We start from the raw sequence: 25,386 nt of genomic DNA on the forward strand, positions 1-25,386 counted from the left end.
AAGGTATGCTGTGTCCTCTGTCTAGCCTTGGGGCAGGGTCAGGCAAGAGCAATTCCTCATCAGCTGTGTTCTGGGTTGCTCCCACTCCTGTTCTGTTCTTTTGGGAGCAGCCCCTCTGTGCTGCACAGATGGATTCACAGCTGGCTGCTCGTTGTAGGGCAGCTTCCTGCTTGTCAGCCTGGGTATTTCCTCTCAGGACCACACGTGTGCTGCAGCCTCAGAGCTGAGGTTTCCCCACTGGCAGCTGCAGCTCCCTCCCAGCTCCCTCCACTGCTCTGCAGAGGCTTGGCCCAGGTACCACAGGGGAGGCTGGGATCTCTCAGGTGCTGCTACAGATGAGCCTGTTCCAGGAGTGTGCAGTTGCTCTGAAAGTTGCATCCTCTCTTGGTTAACTGTCCTGACCTTAAAATTAGAAAAGCAATGCAAAAGGTCCAGCATTGCCAGGTTGGCACATGGGTGAGTAGTAGAAAACCACAGAGCTGGGTGCTGTAGGAGAGGGGAAAGGGAAGGGTGTAGTGTTGTCCTTTTGGGCAGTGGTGAGTCTCTAGATCTAGATCAGCCAAAAGTGTAACCTCATGTGTGCCAGGTACTAACACAGGAGTATTGGAAACTGTTGTGGTACACTCCTGAGTTACAGAACTTTACCATAATACCCCTGAGTTCCTGATGAACTAATGTCAGCATTGTAACACTGTGAGGGGTTAGCTATATTTCTCTGAATTTTTCTGGAAACCCTCTTGTAATGAACTGACAGATACTAACCTAAGGTCTATAGCTTTTATGTTCCTTGTAGAGGAGAGTAAATAAACTTGAAAATTGCTAGATGTTCTGTAAATTGTGAAATGTCTCATAAGTGACAGAGTCCAAACTAGAACTGAGTCTCAAAAATTGCAGGTATTGAGATCTGTGGGTAAACTACAGATTCTTGAGCAAAATTTTTTTGCTTAGGCTTCTTTCCTGTCTTGAAAAGCATTTTTCTTTTGAAGATATCTGTCATTGCTACAGCTTTATAACTTCCCTAAAGTTGCTTGTATATTTTACTAGCATATGAAGGTGTTTTAGAACAAACTTCTGTGACCTGAAAGGAATGATCAGTGGTTGTTTTCATGTTAAGACAGCTGACTTAAAGAGCATGAAACTGAAAGGAAATGCTGTAAATTTCTGCAGCTGTGCAGAGACTTTTGCCTCTGGCTCCAGTGCCCTCAACTTCCCAAGTACATGGTTCAGTGCTGATGACCTTGAATCCAGGAGGCTGGAAAGCTGCCCAGCAGAAAAGGGCCTGGGGGTGCTGGTCAAGCGTGACTGAACATGAGCCAGCTGTGCCCAGGTGGGCAGGAAAGCCAATGGCACCTGGCCTGGATGAGCAGTGGTGTGGCCAGCAGGACCAGGGCAGTGATTGTCCCCCTGTACTCTGCAATGGTGAGGCTGCATCTTGAGTTCTGTGTCCAATGCTGGGCCCCTCACTTTAAAAAAGACATTGAGGTGCTGGAGCATGTCCAGAGAAGGACAAAGAACTGGGGAAGGGTCCTCTGAGGAGCAGCTGAGAGAGATGGGGTTGTTTAGCCTGGAGAAAATGAGGCTCAGGAGGAACCTTATCATTCTCTACAGCTGTCTGAAGGAGGCTGTAGCCAGGGGGGTGTTGGCTTCTTCTCCCAGGGAATCTGCAACAGGACAAGAGAAAATGGCCTCAAGTTGCACCAAAGGAGGCTTAGGTTGGATATTTGGAAAAATTTCTTCCTGGAAAGAATCAGCATTGGAACAGGCTGCCCAGGGAAGTTGTGGACTCACCATCCCTGGAGAGATTTAAAAGACATGTGGATGTGGCAGTAAAGAACACAGTTTAATGGTGGCCTTGGCAGTGCTGGGGTAATCGTTGGACTCACATGATCTGCAAGGGCTTTTCCAACCTTAATAATTTCATGAATTTCCTGAAACATAGTATACTTAGTGAGAAATTAGACTTTTGCCTTTACAGATGCTGAGTTTCAAGACAGAGATAAATGATTGTTACGTTTCAATGACAAAACTCTGAGATGAGTGAAGCAATTATTTTTAGTACATATGACAGATCTATAGTAAGTCTTCCTCTTCCTTTCAGGGGGCTGGGGGAAAAATTACACTTTCCTATTTTCTACATGGCAAATCATGACTAGTTTCTTCTCCTGACTCCATAAAATGGAGTATTTCTCTCTCATATGTAAATAGAACTAGCAGAAAAAATGCATAAAAGAATAATCAGGTAATCACTCATTACAGCAGATGCTGCATAAGTGTTACAGAAGGAACACCAGGAGTGAAGAAGCTATGGAGGGGGTTTGTTGGTTTTTTTTTAATAGTATGCTTATTTTCCTGTTTGGTTTTGGTTTGGTTTTTTTTTCCTTTGTACCATCAACGTGCCATTAAACACACAAACAGTAAACATCTGCATAAAATACCTACTATCTGAATTACCTGAAATGATGTTCTGTCTAGCCCTTGGAATTGCTCAAGATTAGACACTGATCAAAGTTACTGCCTTCAATTTTTTTCATCAGAACCAAGCTCTGCGATATGATGGAGGAGGCATTTCTAACAAAGCCCCTGACATATGCATAGTGTATAAGCTTCATTTGGAATGTGGCAGATTGATCAATCTCGTGGATTGGTTAGAGGTATGTGATGCAAACAGTGCCTTCACCTGCTTTCAGTATTCTGATCTACCTTTTTGCTGCATGTCTGCTTTTCTTCAGTGCCCTTTCTGAGAGCTTGAATCATTGCATACCTTTATCCACAAGAACCCACAGTAACTCCAATAAGTCTTTCTCTATTGTGAATCATTTATTTCCAGCTCTGTTAATCTCTGATGAAACTATTTTTCTTCTGCTTCTATTTTAAGCTCAGCACAGGTCAGATTTTGTGCTTAACAAAATTGCCTTTCTTTTTTTTTTTGTCTTTAAGTATTCTGTGACACTTTTATGGAAACAGGCAAGGGGGGCTCTTGGAGAGAATGCTTGTGCCAGGAAAAGCCTGGGTCCTTCTAGCTTGATAACCTGTCTCATACTGTAGCCAAAAGCAGAGAGAATATAGCAAGAGAACATACATTAATATGATAAAGTCTCCCTGGCTAACAATCACATTTTAGCTCTAAGGTTTCCTAAACTTGAGTGGTTCTTCCGTATTTTGTAAACCTACCTGGATGTCATTACCAGTGTATTTTAGCAACCACAGCATCCTCTGCAAGAAACTCTGTAGCTTAACCACCTGCAGTTTAGAGGATACTCCTTTTACTTCTTCCAGCTGTGTTTTGTTTGCTGCTGCTGGTTGTGTATTGTATATTCCTACCCAGACTCTTGCTGTCCCTCAGTTTTATAGATTTCTTCACGGCCAACTTACCTCTATCACTTCTCCAAAATATTTAAGCAGTCTCACCTTGAGAATATTTTTTCAGTTCTGTAGTTTCTCTGAGAATGGGTCAGGACCCAGAACCATTTGAGATTTAAAATGCAGGCACAGGAGTTCAGAGAGTGATGTCTTGCATTCTGTATTCCTGCCATGGTAATGTGTAACTTTGCTTGCTCTTTGATTGCTGCTGAACTGACACACTCCTGGAGTTCTCCTTCCAAGATCTTATTCCCCCTGAGTGATAGCTTTCAGCTCAGAGGTCACTATTTTATATGCAGATCTATCTGTCTATGAACTGGAATAAATCTGTGCTGCTTTTCTCTAGGCTTTCTCAACTGTGGTGATGGCAGCTGAGGAACCAAATGCAGATGAAGCTTCCTCAGACCAGGTGGATGATGTTATCCAGTATCCTTTCTCATTTTTCTCAAGTTTGACATGGAAAGCTTACAGGCTTTATGAACCAGGGGTTTTAAAATACCCCTGTATTATTGTTTCATGTGCACTGATGAATTTCAGAAAAATTACTTTAAATAGCCTTAATATATTGAAAATGTCTAGGAAATAGATCAGTTGAAATAGTTGGGCTGGGAAGGGTGAGGTAAGAGAGCAGCTTTGGTCTGCAGGAGGTGTTTGGATCTGAAACAGAACCAAAAGTCCATAAAACAAGTTGAAACTGTTTGGGTAAATCATCAGAGAGTTGGTATAGCTGCTGGATAGGGGTAGAGCATTACTGGGGAACAGATGGGAGGAGGGCTCTGACCTAGAGAGCACATGGAGAAATAGAGCAGTAGTTCATTATGTTCCAGTACCTTGCAGTTAAGAACTTACTTTGCACAGGACACCCATTCTGCTTGTTACTTTGTCCTGATCCTGAACTGAGTCTAAAAATATTTAATAGATGAGCATTAGAACCAAACCTCATGGCTACAGCAGTAGTGCTGCCACAGAGAAGAAATGAATAGTTGTGCAAAAATAGGCTTAACTAAAGGAATGATAATTATATGCTCTAATACTATACCTGGCTTTCCTGGCCCTTCCTTTTTTACAAGCTCTACTGTTAATTGTCACTCACAATAAATTTAATCTCTAACTCAGGAATATAAACCTGTATGTCAAGGAGAAAGCAACAAAGGCAGAGTGAATAAAAAGGAGAAGGTGGTGCCATGAAACCTCAGAAAAAATCTCTATAATTATCTATCCATTTTTTTGTCAAGGGACATAAAAGTATAAATTCTTCTGAGACACTTCTGAGACAGATTTGCTGTGGTTGTAGGCTTTCTCTTAGCAGTGGGAAAAGGAACTCTTCCTTTGCTGTCACATCATATGCATATGGCAGAACTACTGATCAGATTGAAGATTGGTGTTTCTGTAGGCGGCTCGTGCTCTGCCCTTATTTCCAACAATTTTATTGTGCAACACGTTTTGAAATCTGTGCTTACCATGACTTAGAAATCTTGCCCTCCTAGAAGAGAACAGTGTCTCTCACTGTCTCATCAAAAGTGTACTTGGTTTCTTTCCTTCACTGACATGTCCAGCGCTCGCTTTATTCGAGCTGTTTCTGAACTGGAGCTCCTGGGCTTCATAAAGCCCAGCAAGCAGAAAACTGACCATGTGGCAAGGCTGACATGGGGAGGCTGTTAATGTGCCACCAAGGTGCTAATAAATTTCCCAACAGAGCAAGGGCTCTGTTCCCACCACTCTACTTCTCGCTAATTTTGCATACTCAGTCAAAGTCATCAGTGCCTGAATGTTGTGAGATACATTCTGAGTGCCTGGGCAGGCTTGAATAGAGATGTTTTTTAATGCTCATCTTCCCTGTGTAATGTTCTGCTGTATTAATGCTCATGTTCCAAATACTGTATTGTTGTGCCGGTTCCAGTCTTCTTTGATCTGTAATATTTAACAGCCCGCTGATACAACTCAGACTAGCAAGCCAAAAGGACAACACTGGCTGTGTCAGCCAAAAAGTGATGAAGCAGTATTATTAACATCCTTATAAGCTGATAGGATTTGAGTCATTATTATAAAATGCCTCCTTGATCCTCGAACTCAATTTAAAAATAAATAAACCAAGTATGCTAAAGAAGACAATGAACTTCCATGTTCAGCCTCTGCTGTGTGTTCTTCCAAACTGGTCCTAACTCCCTAAAAACTCCTTGAGGAAGAAGAGAGAATAATTGTGAAGATGCCAAGTTTTGCCCTTTGGCAAGAGCAAAAGTGAACTGTTTGAAATCCTTTTTCTAGTTGAAGTTGATGGGTACTAGCTGACTCCTGCTGTTAGGAAAACTTGTGGCAGCAGACTGAGACCGTGGCAGTTGTGCATCGGGTGGAAGGTAGGAAAATCCCCACCTAAAGCACGTTGTAACCTCCCTCTCTGCCAATGGTTTGTGCTGCATGCAGGCAAAGGAAACAGCTGTGTGAAAAGCAATGTAGGCTGAGCGTGTACCAGCACTGTTCATCTGATAATCAGTCTTCAAAAAGCCTTCTCAGACCAACCTTTACCCTTGACTCTGTGTTAAGGAGCAGATGTGTTTATACCAGTGTCTGTGCCCTGTTCTTCAACCATGGGAAAAGCCTTAGGAACCAAATGGGAAGAGCTGCATTGCCCTCCAGAGCAGTGCATCTGCTGTGCTTTGATAAACCCTCCACAATCACTTCCATAAGCCAGATCTGTACTGGGGAGGGGAGGTCCTGTTACAGAACCAGTAACTCAGCCAGCTGTTTCCCCAGCAATGTATATAAGAGATGTCAGGCTTGTTTTAAATACACAACTCCTGCCCTCTCTGAGTGTATTTTCCAGCTGCAGGAATTGCAGAGTCACAGCAACACGACCTGCTGTGTATAAGTGGGGGTCTGGTTCTAAATGCTGCCAGCCAGTTCAGAAGGGGGAGGAGGAGGAGCTTATCAGACTCTACTGCCAGAACGTACAACTTGGAAACAATGACAAAAAAACAGCATGAACTTTTAGGATTGCAGTGGAGCACTTGCAAAAGTTTCAAGATGCAGGTAAAATATTCCCATTCTTCCCTGGTGAGCAGGCTCGGGGACTTGGTTCAATAACACACACAGACAGTTTTCCAGCAGCAGAGAGGAAAGCGAGGCATTTCAGCAGAGGGGAAGGCTCAACACCCCCATCCTGAACCTCACCCCATTTATCTCACAAACACACTTGACAAATGAAAGGGAGCAGCACCAAATGTCTCCATGATGTGCAAGAGGACAAGAAGCCAAGTGCTTTGCTGTGTGGCTGTCTCCTGCCACCCCCCTCCGCTAAACTCACCCCAGGTAACTTTCACACTCCCAGAGGGTAAAATGTTCAGAAATAAAGAGAAACCAGCCTCAACAGTGTGTGGCCTTTAATCCCCAAATGTGCAGGCAACATGACATTAAAACAGTAAAATGAATAGTTAATGGCTGTTTCTTCCCTTGAACTAATAACAGATTTGTACGGTTAAAGTCACATTTGCTGTGCTACATATGGTTTCTCAGATCAAATCTGTACTTGGTGCTTCATTTTCTTCAGCAAGGAGGGTAAGAAGGTTGAACAGTTAAAAACACAAACTAAACTGGTCATAAATTTAATTTAGTTCACCTTTCTTTCTTCAGAAGCTCGACTTTGCGATCAGTCCTACTTTCCTGGAAAGAGCTTAACATCACTGAATCTGGAACCAACATCAGTAACAGCTGAGACACCCTCATATACCTTAGCTGAAACAAATTTCAACTGGAAAATTAAAAATTAGTTTCTACAACTGTCTGCATAGTAATTACATGTTTTGCAGACATTCCAAAAAATCTTCACAGTCTGCAATGTTCACTTAAAGAAAACAGGACAAAAACACCCCAAAGTGCTAATGTCTGTAGTAGTTCTGAAAGTCTAGTGTAAAGCCTCACCTCTGAACTAACTGTATCATATTCTTAGGTAGCCACATCTTTCAACAGAACTACTGCCAAAAATCAGACCTGAATGCAAGTTAACACTCACTAAAATAATTTTCCAACCCTTTTTCTCTACTGTTACAGATGCTGTTCTTTGACACTTCTTTACACTACTGCACTACTGGTTTCAAACACAAACTTTGTAATTTTTTTTTTATCCTGAAGCCTACAACAGCAATAAACTATAAGAACAGCCCAGGTGCCTGTAAAAGCCATTTCATCACTGAGAATGACTTCCAAGTCACAAGCACTGGTTAACAAGAGCATAAACTTTTAATACTTCACCAGCCTCCATTTTTTCTCCCCACTGTGGAGTCAAAGCTTAAATCCTTCCCAATTCCCAACTCGGGAACAAAGAGAGCTTTCACAAAACAGAGTTTTTTAAGCAGAATCTGTGACTGGTCATGCTGTTCAAGTGTACACAGGCAAATCTTAAACATCAGTACACAAAGATTGCTTGAATCTCCTTCCTTTGCAACCCTGAAAATTGCTGAATGATCTTATGGTTATATGGTCTCACACCTAGACACAAAAATCAACACACACGACATACATGCTGCTTTTCAAGTACACAGTAACTGAGATCTGCTTGGAAAGAAATACATCACTACCTTAAAAACAGCTTAACCAAGATCTTTGGTTTCACTCTGTTAAGTTCCAATTAACTGTTCTCAGCTTGCTTGGCTTTTGGGTAAGACTGCAGTTACATACACATAACAGAAATATTCTACATGTGGCCACCACAAAGTGTAGTGCCACGAACTGCATGGTTACAGAACTGTACCCATTTCTCCTTGACTCTAAAGCCTTTGAAAAGGTTCTGCAAAGCAGGTTGGTTTTCAAGCACTAGCTGGCTCCTCACAGTACCCCAACCTCCCTAGTTTTTTCAACAGCCATCAAGCTGCCAGCCATTTTCCTACTGAAGAGTATGACTCTTGTTAGACCAAGTCTTTCATGTGTGATTCATCACACTAGATACTGGCACTGAGATTAGGAAAAGGAGCCAGTTTGAAGTTCAAGAGAGAACAAGCAGCAGGTTAAAAAATGAAACATTTCAAAGAATGCAACCTCATTTCCAAAACAGGCACAAATTAAGCATACCACAGCTGTGATACATCAGCACCCACGGTGCCATGCTTTTCATCTGCCACAAGACTGCTTATTAGGCATAAATTTGGAGCAGTACAGGAGTGGCTGGGTGCTAGCATGACATCACTTCTTATTTATAGATCTTAATATCCCAAAAAAAAAGGTAAGAACACAGAAAATACATGAGATGCATGAGGATGCCAAAATTTGCATGGTGGTCCAGCTAGCAGCAGTGATTTTCCTAGCTTGGGCAATTTAATAAAAGGAGGTCAAAAAGTGAGGAGCAGGAAGGAGAGGGACTGAGGACTTCAAGGCAGACAACAGAAATTACAGCCCTTGACAGTTTTATCTTCAGTGACAAAGACCTGAGGAGGGGAGTCTAGCAGAGATTTCTCATTTCTGGGATTCTGAAAATAGAGATAATCCAAATATTTAGGCAAGACAAGTTTCAGGGAAGTGAGCAGAAAATACTTGATACTGTGGCAATGTTCCAATTCTGAACCTTCAATCTCACTCCTAAGTGACAGAGTTCACCAAGCAGCAGAGCTCATCACAAGGTTTCTCTCATACCATAAGTAAGCATGAGCCAACTGCCAAGTTCATCTACCAGCTTCAGCTCGAATTCCTCTGTTAATCTGAGATGGGACATAGATCTATCACAGAGCAGACTTCCCTTTAACCAGAAGCTGACAGTAAATTAGAGAAGACGGCAGTTTATAATTAAATTATTATTTTGGAACTGCTTTCTTGTCCCCAGAGCAGGTAACTGAAGGCCTTTGGTAGCAATACTCCCACCCCACAACACACAGATCTAGACTTGCCATGTAGGAAATTTGCAGTGATTCAGAGACCCAGCACTGCCCAGACAGCAGCAGCAACACAGCAGTCTGTCAACAGCTGAATGTATCCAACAAGGCTCTCAACAACAGGCATTACACACCTTCAGCTCTTGCAACAGCTACACTATTCCAGCTTGCAGTACATGCACCTGCTCTGTCTCATGAACAGATTTCCTTTAATGTGTCACTGAAATCTGAAGGAAGGCAAGTGCAGCTGCTGTTTGAGTCAGCTGCAGCAAGTTACATCACCAGTTTTGTGTCCCTTCTGTACCAAACAAGCTTCCTCAACATAAAACACTACAGCTGATTTAAGAAAGATTTCTGTCTCTGAAGAATGACCTGAGATTTTAATCCACCTCCTTCTCCTGATCTAAAACTGACCCACCCACTATTGCTAGTAAATAAAGTTTTCATTTAAACACTCAGATTTAAGTTTATTCATACACAGCAAAAGTTCCACCTGCATATTAAAAACAAACAGATTAGAAGTAAATGTTTTATTCTTCCAACTAAATTCCAGTACTACAAGGGCAGTAAAACAATGATACACTGAAAAATTGCAGCAATAAACATTTGTTAAAGACTGATAGAATAAATAAAAACTACAAAAATGAGAAATCATATAAACCCATTCTTAACCCCCAAAAAAGTCATGGAATACAGAAATGCCCTCCTTCACTATTTCACAGGCAGTACTGTGGGCTATTTGCTTAAAATTGTCCTGGGATTACATTCTAACTTAACTGTGATTACAGTTCTGTTGTAGTGCACAGTTATGAAAACCACACTAACTTCAGTCAGAAGTGTCATTCTACATTTTTATTTACACAACCAGTGAAGGGCAACTTCTAGAACACCAGCTTTAATCCTTTACTTTTTCAAACTTATTAACATAAGAAGCCAAATCGTAATGATACAGCAAATGAGGCCACTGGTATTATTACAGGTAGCAAAGGTCCACATCCAGGTGGTACTGACATCAGGGAGCACTCCAAAACCAGTTGCTGCATAAGAGTGGTTGCCACTGACAAAAGCTTGAAATAACCTGTGTTCACAGGGGGGAAAAAATATGGCATTGCTGCAAGTCTTTACGGGGACAGCTTGCAACAATATAACAGGGTGTATAGGGCAGCCCACATATGCAGAAAGTGTGATTCATGAAACATCTGGAAAGAGAAAAAAAAAGAAGAGTTAATGATAGCACTAACAAGTATCAGCTCTGTGCAAACCTTCTATGGTAGTATCAAAACTGGTTTCAAAACTAAACTCCAGCATGCTATGGGAAACCAGGTCTAGATGTTTTAAACACAAGCTGCATTTTCTCTCACACCTCCCATTCAATCTCAATACTCCATATTCTCAGTTTGGAATATTTTACCTTGGGGCCTAGCAGCTTAACAGCAAACAATGGCCATTTAAATTATTGAACACTTGGTAATTCAATGCTGCTACGGAGACCAGAAGAAAGAGATACTCACAACTGGCAGGCTGTTCTCCATATCGTCGCATGATCTGATCATGCGTGAACTTCACAAATGCGTCATATTGTTCTGCAAGGATGAAACATTACAAGTATGAGTATTAAATTTAAATCCAGCAGAAAATTACTGAGGGCTAATTTTTATACACCAAAGTCATACAAGTTAAACACACCCCCAAACTAGCAGTAGTTTTAAATAACTTAATACAGTTCATAGCTGCCATTTCTTTTTTTATCCTCCAGAACAATTAAGCTAATGTCCCCTTAATTAAAAGACTCTCCCATACAAACTTCTGTAAATGAGAAAGATGGCAGTAAACTCAAAGAGAACTATGCTGCATGTAACAAAGATCTCAATATACCTCACACTTGCTAAGTATCACACACTGTATTTTGAAGAAATGAAGTGTGCCCATTTTACAGATCCATAATGGGAGCAGAGTAGAAAACATGGCATAAAGGTCAGTACTAGGGGTGGAAACATAATTTGTCTGCTTCTACCACTACCAGATGTAAGAAAATTAATTTAATGAAATGGAAACACAAAAGTACAGGAAAGGGATTTGCTACAGAGTTAGAAATTGTATTTGCTGACTGCCAGAAAATCAAAAGCAAACAAGAAACTAAAAGGATGAAATGTTAAGTGACTAACTTTTGAGTAATTCTAATCACAGAAGCAGCTGCTATGGGAGACATATAGTTGATTGTGGATTGCATGGAAACAGTTACTGTGTCATCTGAAATGAAATTTTTATATGAAACATACTTGGCTTTGAACTAAGCACTGTTTGAACTGTTACTTCCCAGAAAGGTTATTCTTTCTATACACACATCCATACAAATACATTTGCAATATTTTATTCAGTTTTAATACTACACTCATCAGCAGGATATCACCTTTCAGAATTAGGAAATTGAACAAGGAGAGTAATATCTACCAGATGCCGCTCCTCTCCATTCCCCTTCCTCCCTTGTGGAAAAATACATGTGCAGCAATGTGGGGTGTTCTGAGAAAAGGGCAAGGTCAAAGAAGGCAATCTTCAACCAAAAATGCAGTTAGATTTGTAGTGGTTCCTAGTCCCACAGGTTTGCCCCAATAAAGTCCCATCCTCTTGCAGGGATGAGCTTCACCTTTGAAGTAAACAGGGTGTCAGTAATCAGCAAGCAGTGCAGCAGCAGCCCCAAGTTCAGAGTGGACTCAAAGGTTGAAGGACATTCATCCCTGACCAAGGGGGCCTGCGGTCACCGTGGACAGCTCAGCTCCCCTCTGCCCACAGGCAGGACCTGCTTCACTGCACTTCTGACCAGCGGCTGTTCAGCAGCCATGTGACTTCAGCCAAACAACAAAATAACACAAAGAGCAGACTGAAGGATCTAGTGCACAGAAACCCTTTCAAAAAGTAACACCAACTAGAATTTTTCCCAGAAGTATGTATTAAAGGCCAAGATCAAACTTGCAAATTAAGGTAGAAGTTGGCATACACAGCTGCTTTGTAACATCATCTTAGTTAGAACTACGGCTTTGCAAATTTTTTTAAATCCAATTACTAAAAAAGCCCCGTTCTTGTGACATTCAGATGTTAAGCAATCCAAAGGTAGGAGCAGTCTACAGTTAACTACTTGAGAATTTAAGTGAACACTGCACAATTACTTACATCACTGTATCATATACATACTAACTAAATTTTAAGTCAGGTGGCTAAATGACATGAACACAAATACAATTACAATACTATAAAAGGCTGTTCTTCAGAGATTCCTTAAAATCTTTCAAGCTAGTGTTTTGCTAAGGCTCTTGCAAAATCAAGTTTGCGCTAACACAGCGGTTTCAGGTAACAGAGGCAGAAAGAGAAATCAGGGCATTACAATGATCTGAGTTTTCCATTTACCCAACATGAAAAGTTTCTGCATGAAAAGCAACTCTGCTTGCAAGGAACATGGAAGAAGGAAAGAATAGGCAATATCTGGCTAACTACCTACATGACAACTCTGATTCAGAAAATACCCAAGATGCAGACATTCAGTTAAGTAACTTGAAAGAAGCTATTAAACTGAGATTCATTATGGAATTTCCAGTTATATTTCCTTTGACTTCACTTTTGTAACAAGGAGTATTACCTTACTGCATGAAGTTTAGAAAAGGATATGACCATTCTGTCAGCAGACAACCATAACTGGCCTTCCATGTAGGGAATGTCTAAATTCTTTTGCCAGTCTTTAAATTCTCATATAATGTTGAAAATGTATTACTGGCTTAATATATGTGATGCAGTAACATGATCTTCCTAATTGCTCTTTTGGTGAGCACCATGGTAAGAACAAGTAAACCTAAATCATCTCACTAAACCACAACTCCCAGATAGAATGCATCCCCTCCCTTTCCCAAAAACAAACCCAACAATGCTCCTTGTGGGACTGAGAGACAGAGCACATCTAACAAACTTGACAGAGGGGCTTCCTGTTTGTAAAGAACTACAAGCTTGTACGCCAAAAGTGTCTGAAAGAAATGTAAATCTATCTGGTCTGCAAATGGTTATGAACCCTGCTAAATGAACTGAATTTAAGAAAATACAGGAAAATACTCAATTCCTAACATACATAAATTAGCAGAAAAAGTTCTATAGAGTCCTAATTCATTAGGCTGAAGCAGGTTAAAAAGAACAACACTGAAATGGAACACCAGGCTCAAAGCAGCAGAAGTATTCATGGCTTTAGTTATAGTTTTAAACAGACACAGATTTAAGAGGGACATAGAACTATAGCAATTTCTCACACGGAAATGGCAGATCAGCAGGTGCAGAACATGAACAGGATCTCGGGTGCAGAGACAACACTATCACAAGCAACCCACAAGCCTGGTGACTTTCTGCATGTGCATGCCTGTAAAAGGTTTTATTCCCACTTGAAGAGACCTGCCAACTTTAATTCTGATGTGTTTTCAGGTGGGAAGCACAACAGCTGTAGGTATTCAAAAGCATACCTGCAGAACAGTGTGCTCAGATTTTCATTATCATCACACTAAATATTAAACTGGACTCCACATCATACTGTGAAAGCACCTACCTCTGAATGCACAAGAATTTAGGTGCTCAAATGCTAGCAAGAGGCTTAGAAGTAAAGGACCTCAAAAACTGAAGAAAGGTCATATTTACAATGTTGACATTAGCATGATCTTGATGGAAAGATAAGCTGGCATCAGGTGTCAAGAATTTCAGCTGAATTCTAAAAGAATTCAACATGGAGCATCAGAAAAACAGTTGAACTGACTCTCAAGCAGATACCAAACACTGCTGGCAGCAGTGTAATGCTAAGTAGTGGGAAGAGAAAGGGAAATCTTAGGTACTGTCATCTTGCCAAATTCCAGAAAAAGGAAGTCAGTTCCCAAGCAGGAAGAAAACAAAACAAAACAAAACAGTCCTTCAAAAAGAGCTCTCTACAGGCAGTCTTTCTGAAGAAGAAGGGGGAAAAAAAGAAAGGGAAATTGTCAATTCAGACACAGTAGCAAGAGAAAGTTCTAACTGAAATAAAACAACTGTCTTCACTGAGTAGTAATAACTAAGAGTCATACTTTCTATCCAAAGCAGCACAGAAGGAAAAAACCTATCAAAGGGAGTAAACATAATTTTTTCTGTCATGTATGCAACCCCATTCCATCAGATTAGGTCAGAAAAAAACATACATTCTATAACAAAAATAAGAGAAGTTTTAAGCTTTCAAAATCACTCTGACTTATGTTATTCTGAACTGTAAGATACCTGCAAGTTTTGTGGTCAAAATTTCTTCATACTCTTCACGGATTTTCTCTTCACGTTCTTTCAGCAAACGTTCACAGATCATTCCAACTTGTCTGAGAGTAAACAGGGGCTGTTCTTTTTTCAATGGTGATGATGCTGCAGATGAAGTCCCTAAGAGTAAATATTTGGGCATACCAATTTACAATTACAAGTAGATCAGAACCAGTTTTTTATAATCAGGTTTTTTCACACCTTTTACATTAAAGGAACTTTACAAAATATTTGAAGATTTGCTCTGCTAGTTGATCCTCGTAATTACTACTGAAGCAGGACTGGATGCTCAAAAAGGAAGACATCTGCAATGGACAACACTCACAACCATCAAAACCCCAGGAACATCACGCAAACACTGTGAACATCATTTACATGGCAGTTACCACATACAAATTTAAGCTTCTATTATATATAAAAATTGTAGTACAGTATATTGGTGCCTGCTGCTTTGCAAAAGCCTATTACAGTATCAGTGACAGCAGGCAGGATGGTCTCCTGAAAACAATGCCAGGTTTTTGTCTGACCAATTTTTAAAATGCAAAGCTACCATCTTTCAGACCAATAGTGCTACTGCCAAAAAAAGCAGCAGTAAGTAGTGGGAATGTGTCATAACACAACAGGTAACAGGGAGAACCATTTACTCAAATGGAATCTGACAAAATAACAGAATACAGCAGAATTACACACAATTTATGGCCAAAAAACAACAGTAACTGGTGAGAAGGTGCCATAAACCACCAAGTAACTAGAAAAAGTTGTTTACACAAGCAGAGTCTAAGAAAACATAGGAAAACTACGCAGAATTATCTGAGTACCTGGCAAAGCTGGTCCAGTGAGGAGAAATGCATGTGGCTGTGCATCAGTAGAACAACAAGGATCTGTCTGCTGGAAACTATTTTCTAAATGTCTTCTCTTCTGCATGCGTTTGTACTCCTGTTTTATGTTGTACAGAATTTGTTCTAAAAAGAGGGAAAAAACAACAAAAAAAACAAAACACCCTAAAATAATTATCTTTACATTTCACCATTTTGCTTGATTTCCACTCAAATATCAAATGCTGTAGATAAACAGCAGATGATTAAGGACAGGCAGACTCTTAAAACATGACCTGCAAAAACAATGTCTTACCTAAGACATAAAACCATTAAACTAATTTTAAAAAGCTAACCCAGGCTATTTTCACCAGGAAAACACTAGCAAAAATGTTCTTATTGGAGGTCAAGTATTGGCACCAGAGTACTGCTAACAAAAAAACCCAGCATCCTAAAATTTAGGAATGATAAAATGTGCATGGCTAAAAATTTGGCTATAAAACTTATACTTGTATTAATTGTCTTCGCTTCATATACCTAATCTTTTAATTCAATTTTTCATTCCCTACACAGCATTTATCACTCACAGAATTAAGAGTAACACGACACTCAAGAATAAAACAGCCACATGACATGGCATTCCTCTCTGTAGGCTGTCCTACAGGCAGCACAGTGAAGAGGAAAACACAATTTAGACAACATGCATTAAGCACTTACTGTTTAAAATATGAGTTGGAAAGTGACAGGAAAAATACAAAAGCCTTCCACAACATTTCTGACAGTCTCAAATTTATCCAAATAAAATACAGTGGATGGATCAACAGTCTCTTTCAAAGGAGTATGGCAATATGTAGTACAGCTTTTGACTGCAATGAATGAAGTACAGCAAGTTTTTTAATAATCTCATCTCCACTGTAGAATCATAAGGGAAAAACTAATCCTTGCAACAGAACTACCAATCCTGTGTGCCTTGTCTCTGAAATTCCACATACCAAATGGCTCTCAGGTGCATCAGTGGCCTAACTGCATATCATCTGGCAATGTAAAATATTCAAGAAAAAAAAAAGGAATTTTCTATTTTTTATATTCTTCCTATAAAGAAATTTCCACTGATTCTCATCCTTTATGAGAACTTTTACTTTTAAATGCTCAAATGCTTCAAGAAAAAAATACCTGCACAACTGGCTTCCAATGACACTTCTAGACTTTTTAGCAAGGACAACTTTCCAAAACTCAGGTATGTACAAATTCATAGGATCACGTCAGAGTTACAAAGGACTCCACTCAGACCCTTCCTATTTCTGTCACATTTTGCCAATAGCTTGAAAACTTAAACCAAATTTCATGTTTGTAATCCATATGCTGCTGAAGTTCCATATCTGAACATTTCTAGTACAGAACCATGTGATGCAGGTACCTTCAGCTACCACTTCCTTCAGTCAGCGACTGAAGTTTCTGCTACACCAAGTGGAAGCAAACACAATTCTCAATTCAGATGTTTAAACACTGTCATGGTTGAATTTCATGAGTCAGTCTAGAGATTTCCAATTTATAAAAAGAGAGAAAACTGTTTTGAGTCAACAGGAGTGTATGTCAGCAAAGGAGCTTCTTGGATTTTGTCCACCGATTAAGGACTTGATACCTTTTCAATCCCAAGCCTGCAGCTGTAAAAATTTTCAACTCTCTAATGGGAGGTCAGTAATATGGTTCAAAGAAGCAGCAAATGCAGAAGAGAGTAATAAAACAGTAATTTAAAACATCACAGCAGGTAAATTAAGAGAAGAAACCACAAGAAAGTGGTGCAGGGGGATAGAGGATTCATGCTTCCTGTAGGACAAGATACAAACACTCCTGTACAGTACCAAAGTAAATAAATAATCTTAAACCAAGATACAGCCAGGCTTCCAAAACTAAACAGAATCCCATACAGAGCTGATCATGTGCATACACACATTACTCAGAGAGTGGTTTAACAATATTTATACTCAATGGCATTATGGTGGCAGAGCAATACTTCTCCTCAAAATCAAGTGCTGTTCTGGTTCCAGTGATAGTGCATAATTCTGAATGGGAACCAAATTAGGTCATATGATCATCTGTCCTAAAGCATGTTTACACTGCGAGAAACATGACTGCACATATTCACACTGCATTTGTATTAACTGAAGAACATAATAGACCATGACCATCCTTCACTGTGACTACTTTGTCCTGGCCATACTTTCTGAACTCCATGTGAACTGCAAAAAAATCAGCCAAATTTCAGGTGTAACAACTTGAATAAAACTATTTTCTACACTTCTCCTTTCATCGTTTTGCAGAAACATTCTCAAAGCACATTAACCACCAAAATCATTAAGGACAAAAAAAGTAAACAGATTCTGGTCAACTGATGAAACTGCAAGAGTTAAATCAATAATCATATGCCATGCCTCCTTCAGTCCTAGCAAAACCTAGAATTTGAACAAGGAATTTAGAGAAAATGTTAAAATACCAGCTAGGACAGTAGGAGCAAAAGCAAGGAGGGGTGTGTGGGGGAAATAGGGAGAGGAGGCAGAGAAATCAGGTGTGGACTTTGGGAAAACAGTAACAACTATGATAGAAAATCAAGATTTGTACACCAAAGATACATTACTCTATTCTGAATTATACTGAATTGTGGACAAGAAGTCTCAATGATATTACAACAATTTCATCTACTTCTAATTTGGCAACACTTTTTAAACTGCCACCTTCAAATCTTGTTGTGAAAATCAAAAATCTCAAGAAACACTACTGAGAGATCTGGGAGATCCCCATCCTGACAAAATCACTTTAACAGTTGGCATTACTATGACTTCAGCTGAAGGTATAGAACTAAGCAAAGTTTAAGAGAAAGGACTATTTAAACATGACACTGACTACACTGCAAACTGCAAGGAGGAGAAAAAAAGCCTGAAATGTTAAGCACTGACTGAACACTTGCTAAGCATGCCCATAACCTGGTTTGGTAAATGGGATTCCTCCATTCAGACTCACTTAGAAGATTTAAGGCACAACTGCTCAGCACAGAGAACTGGACTGCAAGGCATATTCAGTACCTTGCTGATAGCAGGCAAGGAGATCGACTCATCTCACACTTCCCAATTTCCACCACTTATAAAAGGGAGAATAACAGTTAAGAAATGCAAGTTTAACATAGCACCAAACTTTCACTGACATCTCACATGAACGATGAGACCAGGAATATTTCAAATAAAGCAGGCACATTTTTATACCAGCAAAGACTAAGTAGACATTCTTATTAACCTACAGTAGCATAAAATCTTACACTTGAAACTATTTCACTGTGAAATGAAATGTAAGCCTGCAAATATTTATGACTCATTTTAAATGAAAATCTGAATGCCAAATTAAAATAATCGTAAGAAAAAATGCTTAAATGCACCAAGTTACTTCTCCCATTTACTGTTCTGTTTTTTATTTCCATGCAAATATATTAACAACATTTTTATAGCATCTCAGAACTTGCAGGAAGCTATGAAATATTAAGGTAGTTCAAACCAGACAACTTCTGAACACCACCTATACAGCAGACATCTAACTGTAAAGAATTTTAAAACTCTGACTCAGTTAAACAAAGCTTAGAATCAGTAATCCAACCTACTTTTGCTTCCAGAAAACCTTCCTGCTTTTTCAAGTTCAGTTTTGCAACTTCTCCAGCTTCCAATTAGTTCTGACTGTTCTCTCTGCAGTGCAGAACTGACTTGAAATGTGCACTGAACTGGTGTCAAACAGCACAGTTTTTTAATGTGCCTCAATGTGGAGGCCCAAATTGTCCTTTAAAACAATGACATGCATTTTAATTAACGAATTATTTTATATATAAAAATTTAGAATCTGAAAGTACACTCATTAAAGAAAATCTACTATCATCTTCTCTAACACTATAAAATTTAAGTGAGAACTTGCATCACGCATATCACAACTTATTAGATATTTTTAACAAAAGCTTTCATCCATCTTGAACATACACTGAGGTTCAAATCAGATATTGTACATCAGACAATGATTTGATCTGAGATTACAAAAGGAATATATTTCATATGATGAGACACACATCACTGTGGCCTATCCTCAGTTTCTTCATAATCTCAGTCTGCCCCCTGTGCTCAGTGTTTTTTACTGGTTACATATGCCTCTGAAAGCACAGAGCTATTTAACAGGAAACACCAGGCAGAGGTGCTCAAAGTGAAAATTAGACCTGTGAATATGCTATAGCAGCAAGAAAAAGCCACACTGCTAACACACCAGAATGAATTAGTACTTCATAAACAGCATTTCAAATTCAACATGACTATGAATCTCTATGAGTTACACAATCTGTTGTATGCTCCCCTTCTCCTTCAGGTTCAAGACTAAGATCAAGAATGACAAATGAAAACTGCTATTGTCCCACCATAACCACCTAAGGCATCAGAGATTCAGTCAAATATACCCGAATATAATGAAATACATGGACACTTTTTTTCCCAGAGCTGTGTACTGAGAGCATAAAGTTGAGTACACAGGTACTTTAAATTCTGCATTAAGATCTTTCAGAACTTGAGATGCCATTTGGAGAACAAAGATTTCCAAATGAAGAGAGGATGAAATATGAACAGGGTAAAGTTTGACATCTGAAATATAACTGTCACACTAATGGATTGCAAAGCCAAATATTCATCTCCAAGGAGTAATGTAGTCTTCCTACTTTCTTTAATTCATGATAAGAAGTCAAGTTAATATTTTTCAAAATTCTGCCATCTAATCACTTCACTCTGAACTGTAATTACCTAGAAATTATGTACAAAGGAAATGGCAGTTCAACTTAGAAAGTTTAAAAAGCAAACAATTATTTTCTTCATTTTAATAACTGCTTATCAATTATGAAGGTGCTAGTTGTTTCACCAGAAGGATTTTCTTCTTTGGGCTTGATTTTTAAACTATCAATCTCACATCACACAGTTCCTGACTTCTCTCATTTAACTAAAGGAAAATTCAGCAAAACACACAGGAAGGTGACTCAATGTGCTGCAATCAGAGTAGCAGTCTTCCAGGCCTGAAATGGAACCTTTAGCTCAGGTTTCAGTTGGCAATGTCACCATTCAACATATGCATTCAAACTTGAACCATGCCTGAGATTTCTTCTAAGTAATCAATCAAATGCTATCCTGATGTCAGTGGCATACATCTTTAGGGATTTCAGCTTCTGTTAAAGCAAAACTGCTCCACTATCCTTGTTCAAATTAACATTTAACATTTTCCATTAGGCCTTCAACTTTATTCAACACCTAGTTGATGTTACCACATTCCTACTTTTGGTCACACCACCAGACTACTGACATGTTAATTTTAAGATGCCAGATTCCCCTAAAGGCAGCACTGCAGCAGAGCAATGGATAAAGGTACTCCTCAGCGTTTTTTTCTACTTAACCAGGGAACCCTGGTTAAGTAGAGACAGAAATTAAAGCAACCCAAATATTCTTCTTACTCTCTTGCTTTAGTCTCAGATGTCAACCACTCCACTCATGCTTCCCAATTAGGCATGTTAAGAGGTTAGTAACAGAATGTATACTTTTGGAAACCATGCTCCCCCTCACAGGAGCATGCTCTAAGCCAGAGAGAAAACACTGATAACGGGTACATGCTGACACCTCACAGCCACCGGCTACAGCTACAGAAGGGACAGAAGCAGCTTGCCACAGACTGAGGCACAGAGCAGGCCACCTCAGGAGATCCAGTTACTCCAGGTTTCAGGCTGACAAAAATTCTGGTTCTTCCACAAGTTGGACGCTCACATATGCATTAGCTCATTCTGCAAATGTATTATTTCAGGAAGTCCCAGTTCTCCTGATCAAGGGATTGAGGAATGAAAAATAAATCAAGCAATGCAAAATGTATTAGACACAGCAATTACATCTTTCCCTTCACATAAAAAATTGTCACACTGCATTTATCAGACTTGCCATTGAAACAAAAAAAAAGGGCTTCAACATTTTATGACATCTACAGCCAAGGCTATTTAACATTTATAGTCACCACAGGCATCTATACAGAAATTTCTCATATAAATTAAATTATGAAGTCCAGATGCAGCCATTACATGACTTTTTTTAAGGGGTGGGAATGTTTTGGTTTTTAAAATCCTAATGATTTCTGCAATACTGGAACGCAATGAGAAACTTGGCATTTCCCGAGACAATTTAGCAATAAATACACATGTGGATAAGTTAACAAAACAGAAATTAAGCAGAAAGAGATGCAGCACTACTAATATGTCACATTCCAAAGCCACTGGATCTGTTCATTTAAAAGCCAAACCTATGCTCGGCCATTGCCTGACCAAGTTTCAGACAGAAGTAGTTCAGTTTGCTCAAGAGGGTGACTCAAAGGCCGCAGGAGGACAGCCCACAGGGAAGACCAACAGTTCCTCTTATTCAAAAAGGTCAAAGACATTTTCTAGCATTAACTTTGAAAACCTGTGTCAATTACATCAACCTCTTTCCAAACGTTTCTGTGAAAGAAAAAGGACATTCTAAAGGCAAATTTATCCACCTTCTATTTGTAAAGAGTCCCTCACAAGAGGCCTGTTCTCAACAGCTCCACCCACTCTGGGTTTTAGTTTGCAACACTAGTTATTTGCTGGGGAAGTGTTGAAGCAGATGAATGTTTCAGATGGAGGAAAAACTGCATCTGCTTAAGTCGGTGGACTTTCAAATTATTTCATCCTTTTTGACTGCGTAGAGGTCTTCTAAGTTAACCTCTGGTTTTGGATGAAGTGTGGAAAAAAAAACTTGCGATCTCAGTCTGTCTTCAGTGCTTCTATGTATCAGGAATTAGGAGATTTAAATCCCCAAGATCAACATTATTTCTCCCTTGTCCCCCCAGTTTCTTTCAACTGTATTTCCCGCTGTAGCTTCAATCTCAGAAATGTCCAGACATGCAGCTTTTCAACAACTAACCTGACTATGAATTTAAAAAAAAATTAGGTGTAGTTTTATTAGTTTTATCTTTTTTTCTCCCCACTCCCAAACAACCTTTCATCCGGGTAAAACTGCAAACAGTGGTTCCAAAACACCCAACAGAGAACAGAGAAATAATACTGCCAATGTTTTCTCCTTTCACCCTTGAATTCATTTAACAGCTTTGAAACAGAAAAGCATCCTCTGGACTTCAGAGAAAACCCAACAAGTGTATGCATAACACATAGGCAGCATTGACACCCAGGTGCAGTTACTTGGATTACACAAGGCAGTCTAATTTATAGCTAGAACTTACATGAAACTAAAACTCATCTGTAGTATTCCAGCAGTAGAAAAATATTTAAGAGCAGCCACTCTTTCAAAGCTAAATGAGTTTTATGCCAGGCAGGTATGTTCTGCACTGCTTATAGCGAACACAGTTTTAAAAACATCATTCTACATGCAAATGATACTATTCAAAAATTAGCAAACATACTCATGAGTATGGCTCAAGCCAGTAAGCACAATTCCACAGAAAGTACAGACTGTAAAGCCACAATTACAGTTTGGCTGCCAAATTCACCGAGAAACTGGAAGTGACCTAACAGCTGTTCAAATAACCACAAAATATTAAAACACTCTTGTGAGAGATAAATTTCATCTTGAATAAGCCTATCCTCTCTCCAACAGACATTGGTTATTTGTCTATGACCACTCTATACAGACAGCTGTTTTCTCATCTGACTACCATACTGTATTCTCAGTTCCCCACACACCCCTCAATCAATCTGTAGCATTCTGCTTCCAGATAATTCATTTTTGAAATGAGGAACAATGTGGTAAGAAGTCCTGGTGCTGATATGGTCCCCACTGTGTGAAGTTAAACACTACCAGGTCAGAGTATCAGATAGAAGAAAAATGTTTAAGCATGAACTTAAAGTCTAAGCATCAGGTCCTTTATATCCGGAGCTCTGACTTCATATTAATGTTCATTTTCATGACACAAAATTCAGACAGACGCTTTTTAAGTGCTGGAAATCTAAGGATTACAGTAACAGGCTGAGAAAAGCCCAAGTCTAGTCAACTGAATTCTGGCTGTTATTAATAAATTTCCCAACACAAAAACTAACACGGAATGGTGACTTGGTAACACTTTTTAAATCGGACTGGAATTCTTTTCACACATACTGCAAGATTTATCTGACCCTAATGCAGACATCTGCATCAGAAATGGCCATGTGAACTCATTTTAGAGTTAATGGAGAGCAACATTTATTTCTGCAGCACACTAGGCCTCAACCTAAGTCAGAGCTCTAGAATAAACCATCTGATTTTTCCAAGTGACTACCAGGAAAAATGCTAACTATTAGTTCACAGGTATATTTACAAAATTAGATTAATCACAGACATCCTTTCAACAAGCCTCTTTGAAAATTATGAGTTCTATTTTGCTTAGTGAGGGTCGAAATGAAATATATATAATGTGATAATACCACCAAATTCAACTGAAATTTAAAGCTAAGCAGGCTGATTAACAGATGCATTTATACCAGCACGGTATAAAGATTTTTTTTTCTGTAACAGAAACCACAAAGGGAGCTTTTAAGCAAAACCCATGTAAACGTGCACAACTTATAAATGCTTCACGTTTTGCTTAGGAGTATTCAAGTGCTGGAGGAGACATTTTGATTTACTGTCATTCATTCCTCATTATATTAAACACATTTTTAATACATAAAATACACCCTTGTCTGTACACCAATCACTTTTTCACATGGATTACCACCACCCGCACCCCTGATTTTCTCAGGAGACAAAGAGGCCTGTATTTGCTCAATTTCAGTAACATTTCCGTTTTTAAGCCCTTTAGAATGGTTACAGTAGAAGCTTACGTATTACCTCAAAAATTGCTCTAGGTTGTCTCTTCTGAAAATTTTATTGATTTGCCTCCTTTCAGCAATACGTATTTACTGGCCAGACAATATTTATATTAAATATTCAAAACCTAAGCTCTCCAAACCCCAAAGAAATCAAAAGAAATCACTGCAAAGAAGCAATACTTATCCTCGAAAATAATTAAATTAGGTCTGATTTTAAATATCTATTTCAAAGTACATGCAATGCCTCGCTGTACCAGGGAGTGCCATCCATCACAACTCTCATCCCAGACCGCTGACTCATTCAAGATCCTTTCCTAGAGGTTCAAAAAAATATCAAGCACTGATGCCAAGTTTTACTCTGTATGCCCTCTATATTTCCTCATAGCATTTTTTTATTATTTGAGTAAAAGCTCTAAAAAAATGTATTGTACGGTACCGTTTTCCAAACAAGGCACTGTTCTACGTGTAGATGGCAATTTGAACAGTCAAACTTAGTGCTTGGTAACCTGGAGCCAACTTGTGTTGTAAAAGGGAGTACCCAACACAGCAGCGGAAGGAATTCTGCTGCAACAACTGCAGAGGGCTTTTTTTCCCCCTGCACACAAAGGACACGGGTACATCCATACCTCGGCGCTACAGCCGCTCATGGCCGCGAGCTGCACCGTCCCTGAGAGCATTGCTGGAAGCTGCCCACAGGACTAAGCACGGCACGGGCCAATCAATCCTTCGTGCCCAACCAAGATTCGCTCCTTTCTTCTCTCCCTACTCGCTGCTAAAAAGAACTCGGTTGATTTTTAATTGTCAACCATTACACAAGCAGACCTCGAGCTTTTAGGGCCGCCGGTTGACTCATCTCTCGCACCTTAAAAACGTAAAAGGGTTTCGTTCTTGCCCTGTGTCTCCCAGACGAGAGCAGGAGACCGCCCGACCCCATTTTATCTGCCCTAAAGGCAATTCTCACCCTTGCACACAACCGCTTTTAACGCTCGGGTTTCCTAGGGAACTTTTAAGGATACCACAGAATGGGTTACCCGGGACGATAGCCCGTACTAAGGAGCTGGGAAGTGGGATTACCCCTTTGTTTTACTCGCTTTTGCCTTTTCCCACTGGCGTTTTGCGGGTGATGGATGACAGGCCGGCCTCCCCGCCCTGCCCCCCTCGCCCTCCCCCGATGTCTGAGCAGCGGGAGGAGGTG

General features: G+C 39.6%; 2 protein-coding genes across 4 annotated transcripts in view; one reads left to right on the plus strand and one right to left on the minus strand.

Moving 5' to 3' along the window:
• Positions 1 to 5,482, plus strand: part of ORC3 (origin recognition complex subunit 3) — a 35,080-nt gene extending 29,598 nt beyond the window's left edge. For all 3 annotated transcript variants that reach the window (XM_031057133.1, XM_031057134.1, XM_005421188.2), the window contains exons 18-20: positions 2,535 to 2,651; positions 3,707 to 3,786; positions 4,917 to 5,482. In XM_031057133.1, the coding sequence (XP_030912993.1) occupies positions 2,535 to 2,651; positions 3,707 to 3,786; positions 4,917 to 5,022 (303 nt within the window). In that variant the 3' untranslated portion in view covers positions 5,023 to 5,482. The remainder of the gene's footprint in view (positions 1 to 2,534; positions 2,652 to 3,706; positions 3,787 to 4,916) is intronic.
• Positions 5,483 to 9,661: 4,179 nt separating this feature from the next.
• AKIRIN2 (akirin 2) overlaps positions 9,662 to 25,386 on the minus strand; it is a 15,869-nt gene continuing 144 nt past the window's right edge. The window contains exons 2-5 of the mRNA XM_005421218.2: positions 15,332 to 15,475; positions 14,484 to 14,633; positions 10,727 to 10,798; positions 9,662 to 10,414 (exon numbers count right to left, since the gene is read on the minus strand). Of these exons, the coding sequence (XP_005421275.1) occupies positions 10,404 to 10,414; positions 10,727 to 10,798; positions 14,484 to 14,633; positions 15,332 to 15,475 (377 nt within the window). The 3' untranslated portion in view covers positions 9,662 to 10,403. The remainder of the gene's footprint in view (positions 10,415 to 10,726; positions 10,799 to 14,483; positions 14,634 to 15,331; positions 15,476 to 25,386) is intronic.

This window comes from Geospiza fortis, unplaced genomic scaffold, assembly GCF_000277835.1.
Source record: "Geospiza fortis unplaced genomic scaffold, GeoFor_1.0 scaffold190, whole genome shotgun sequence".
NCBI lineage: Eukaryota > Metazoa > Chordata > Aves > Passeriformes > Thraupidae > Geospiza > Geospiza fortis.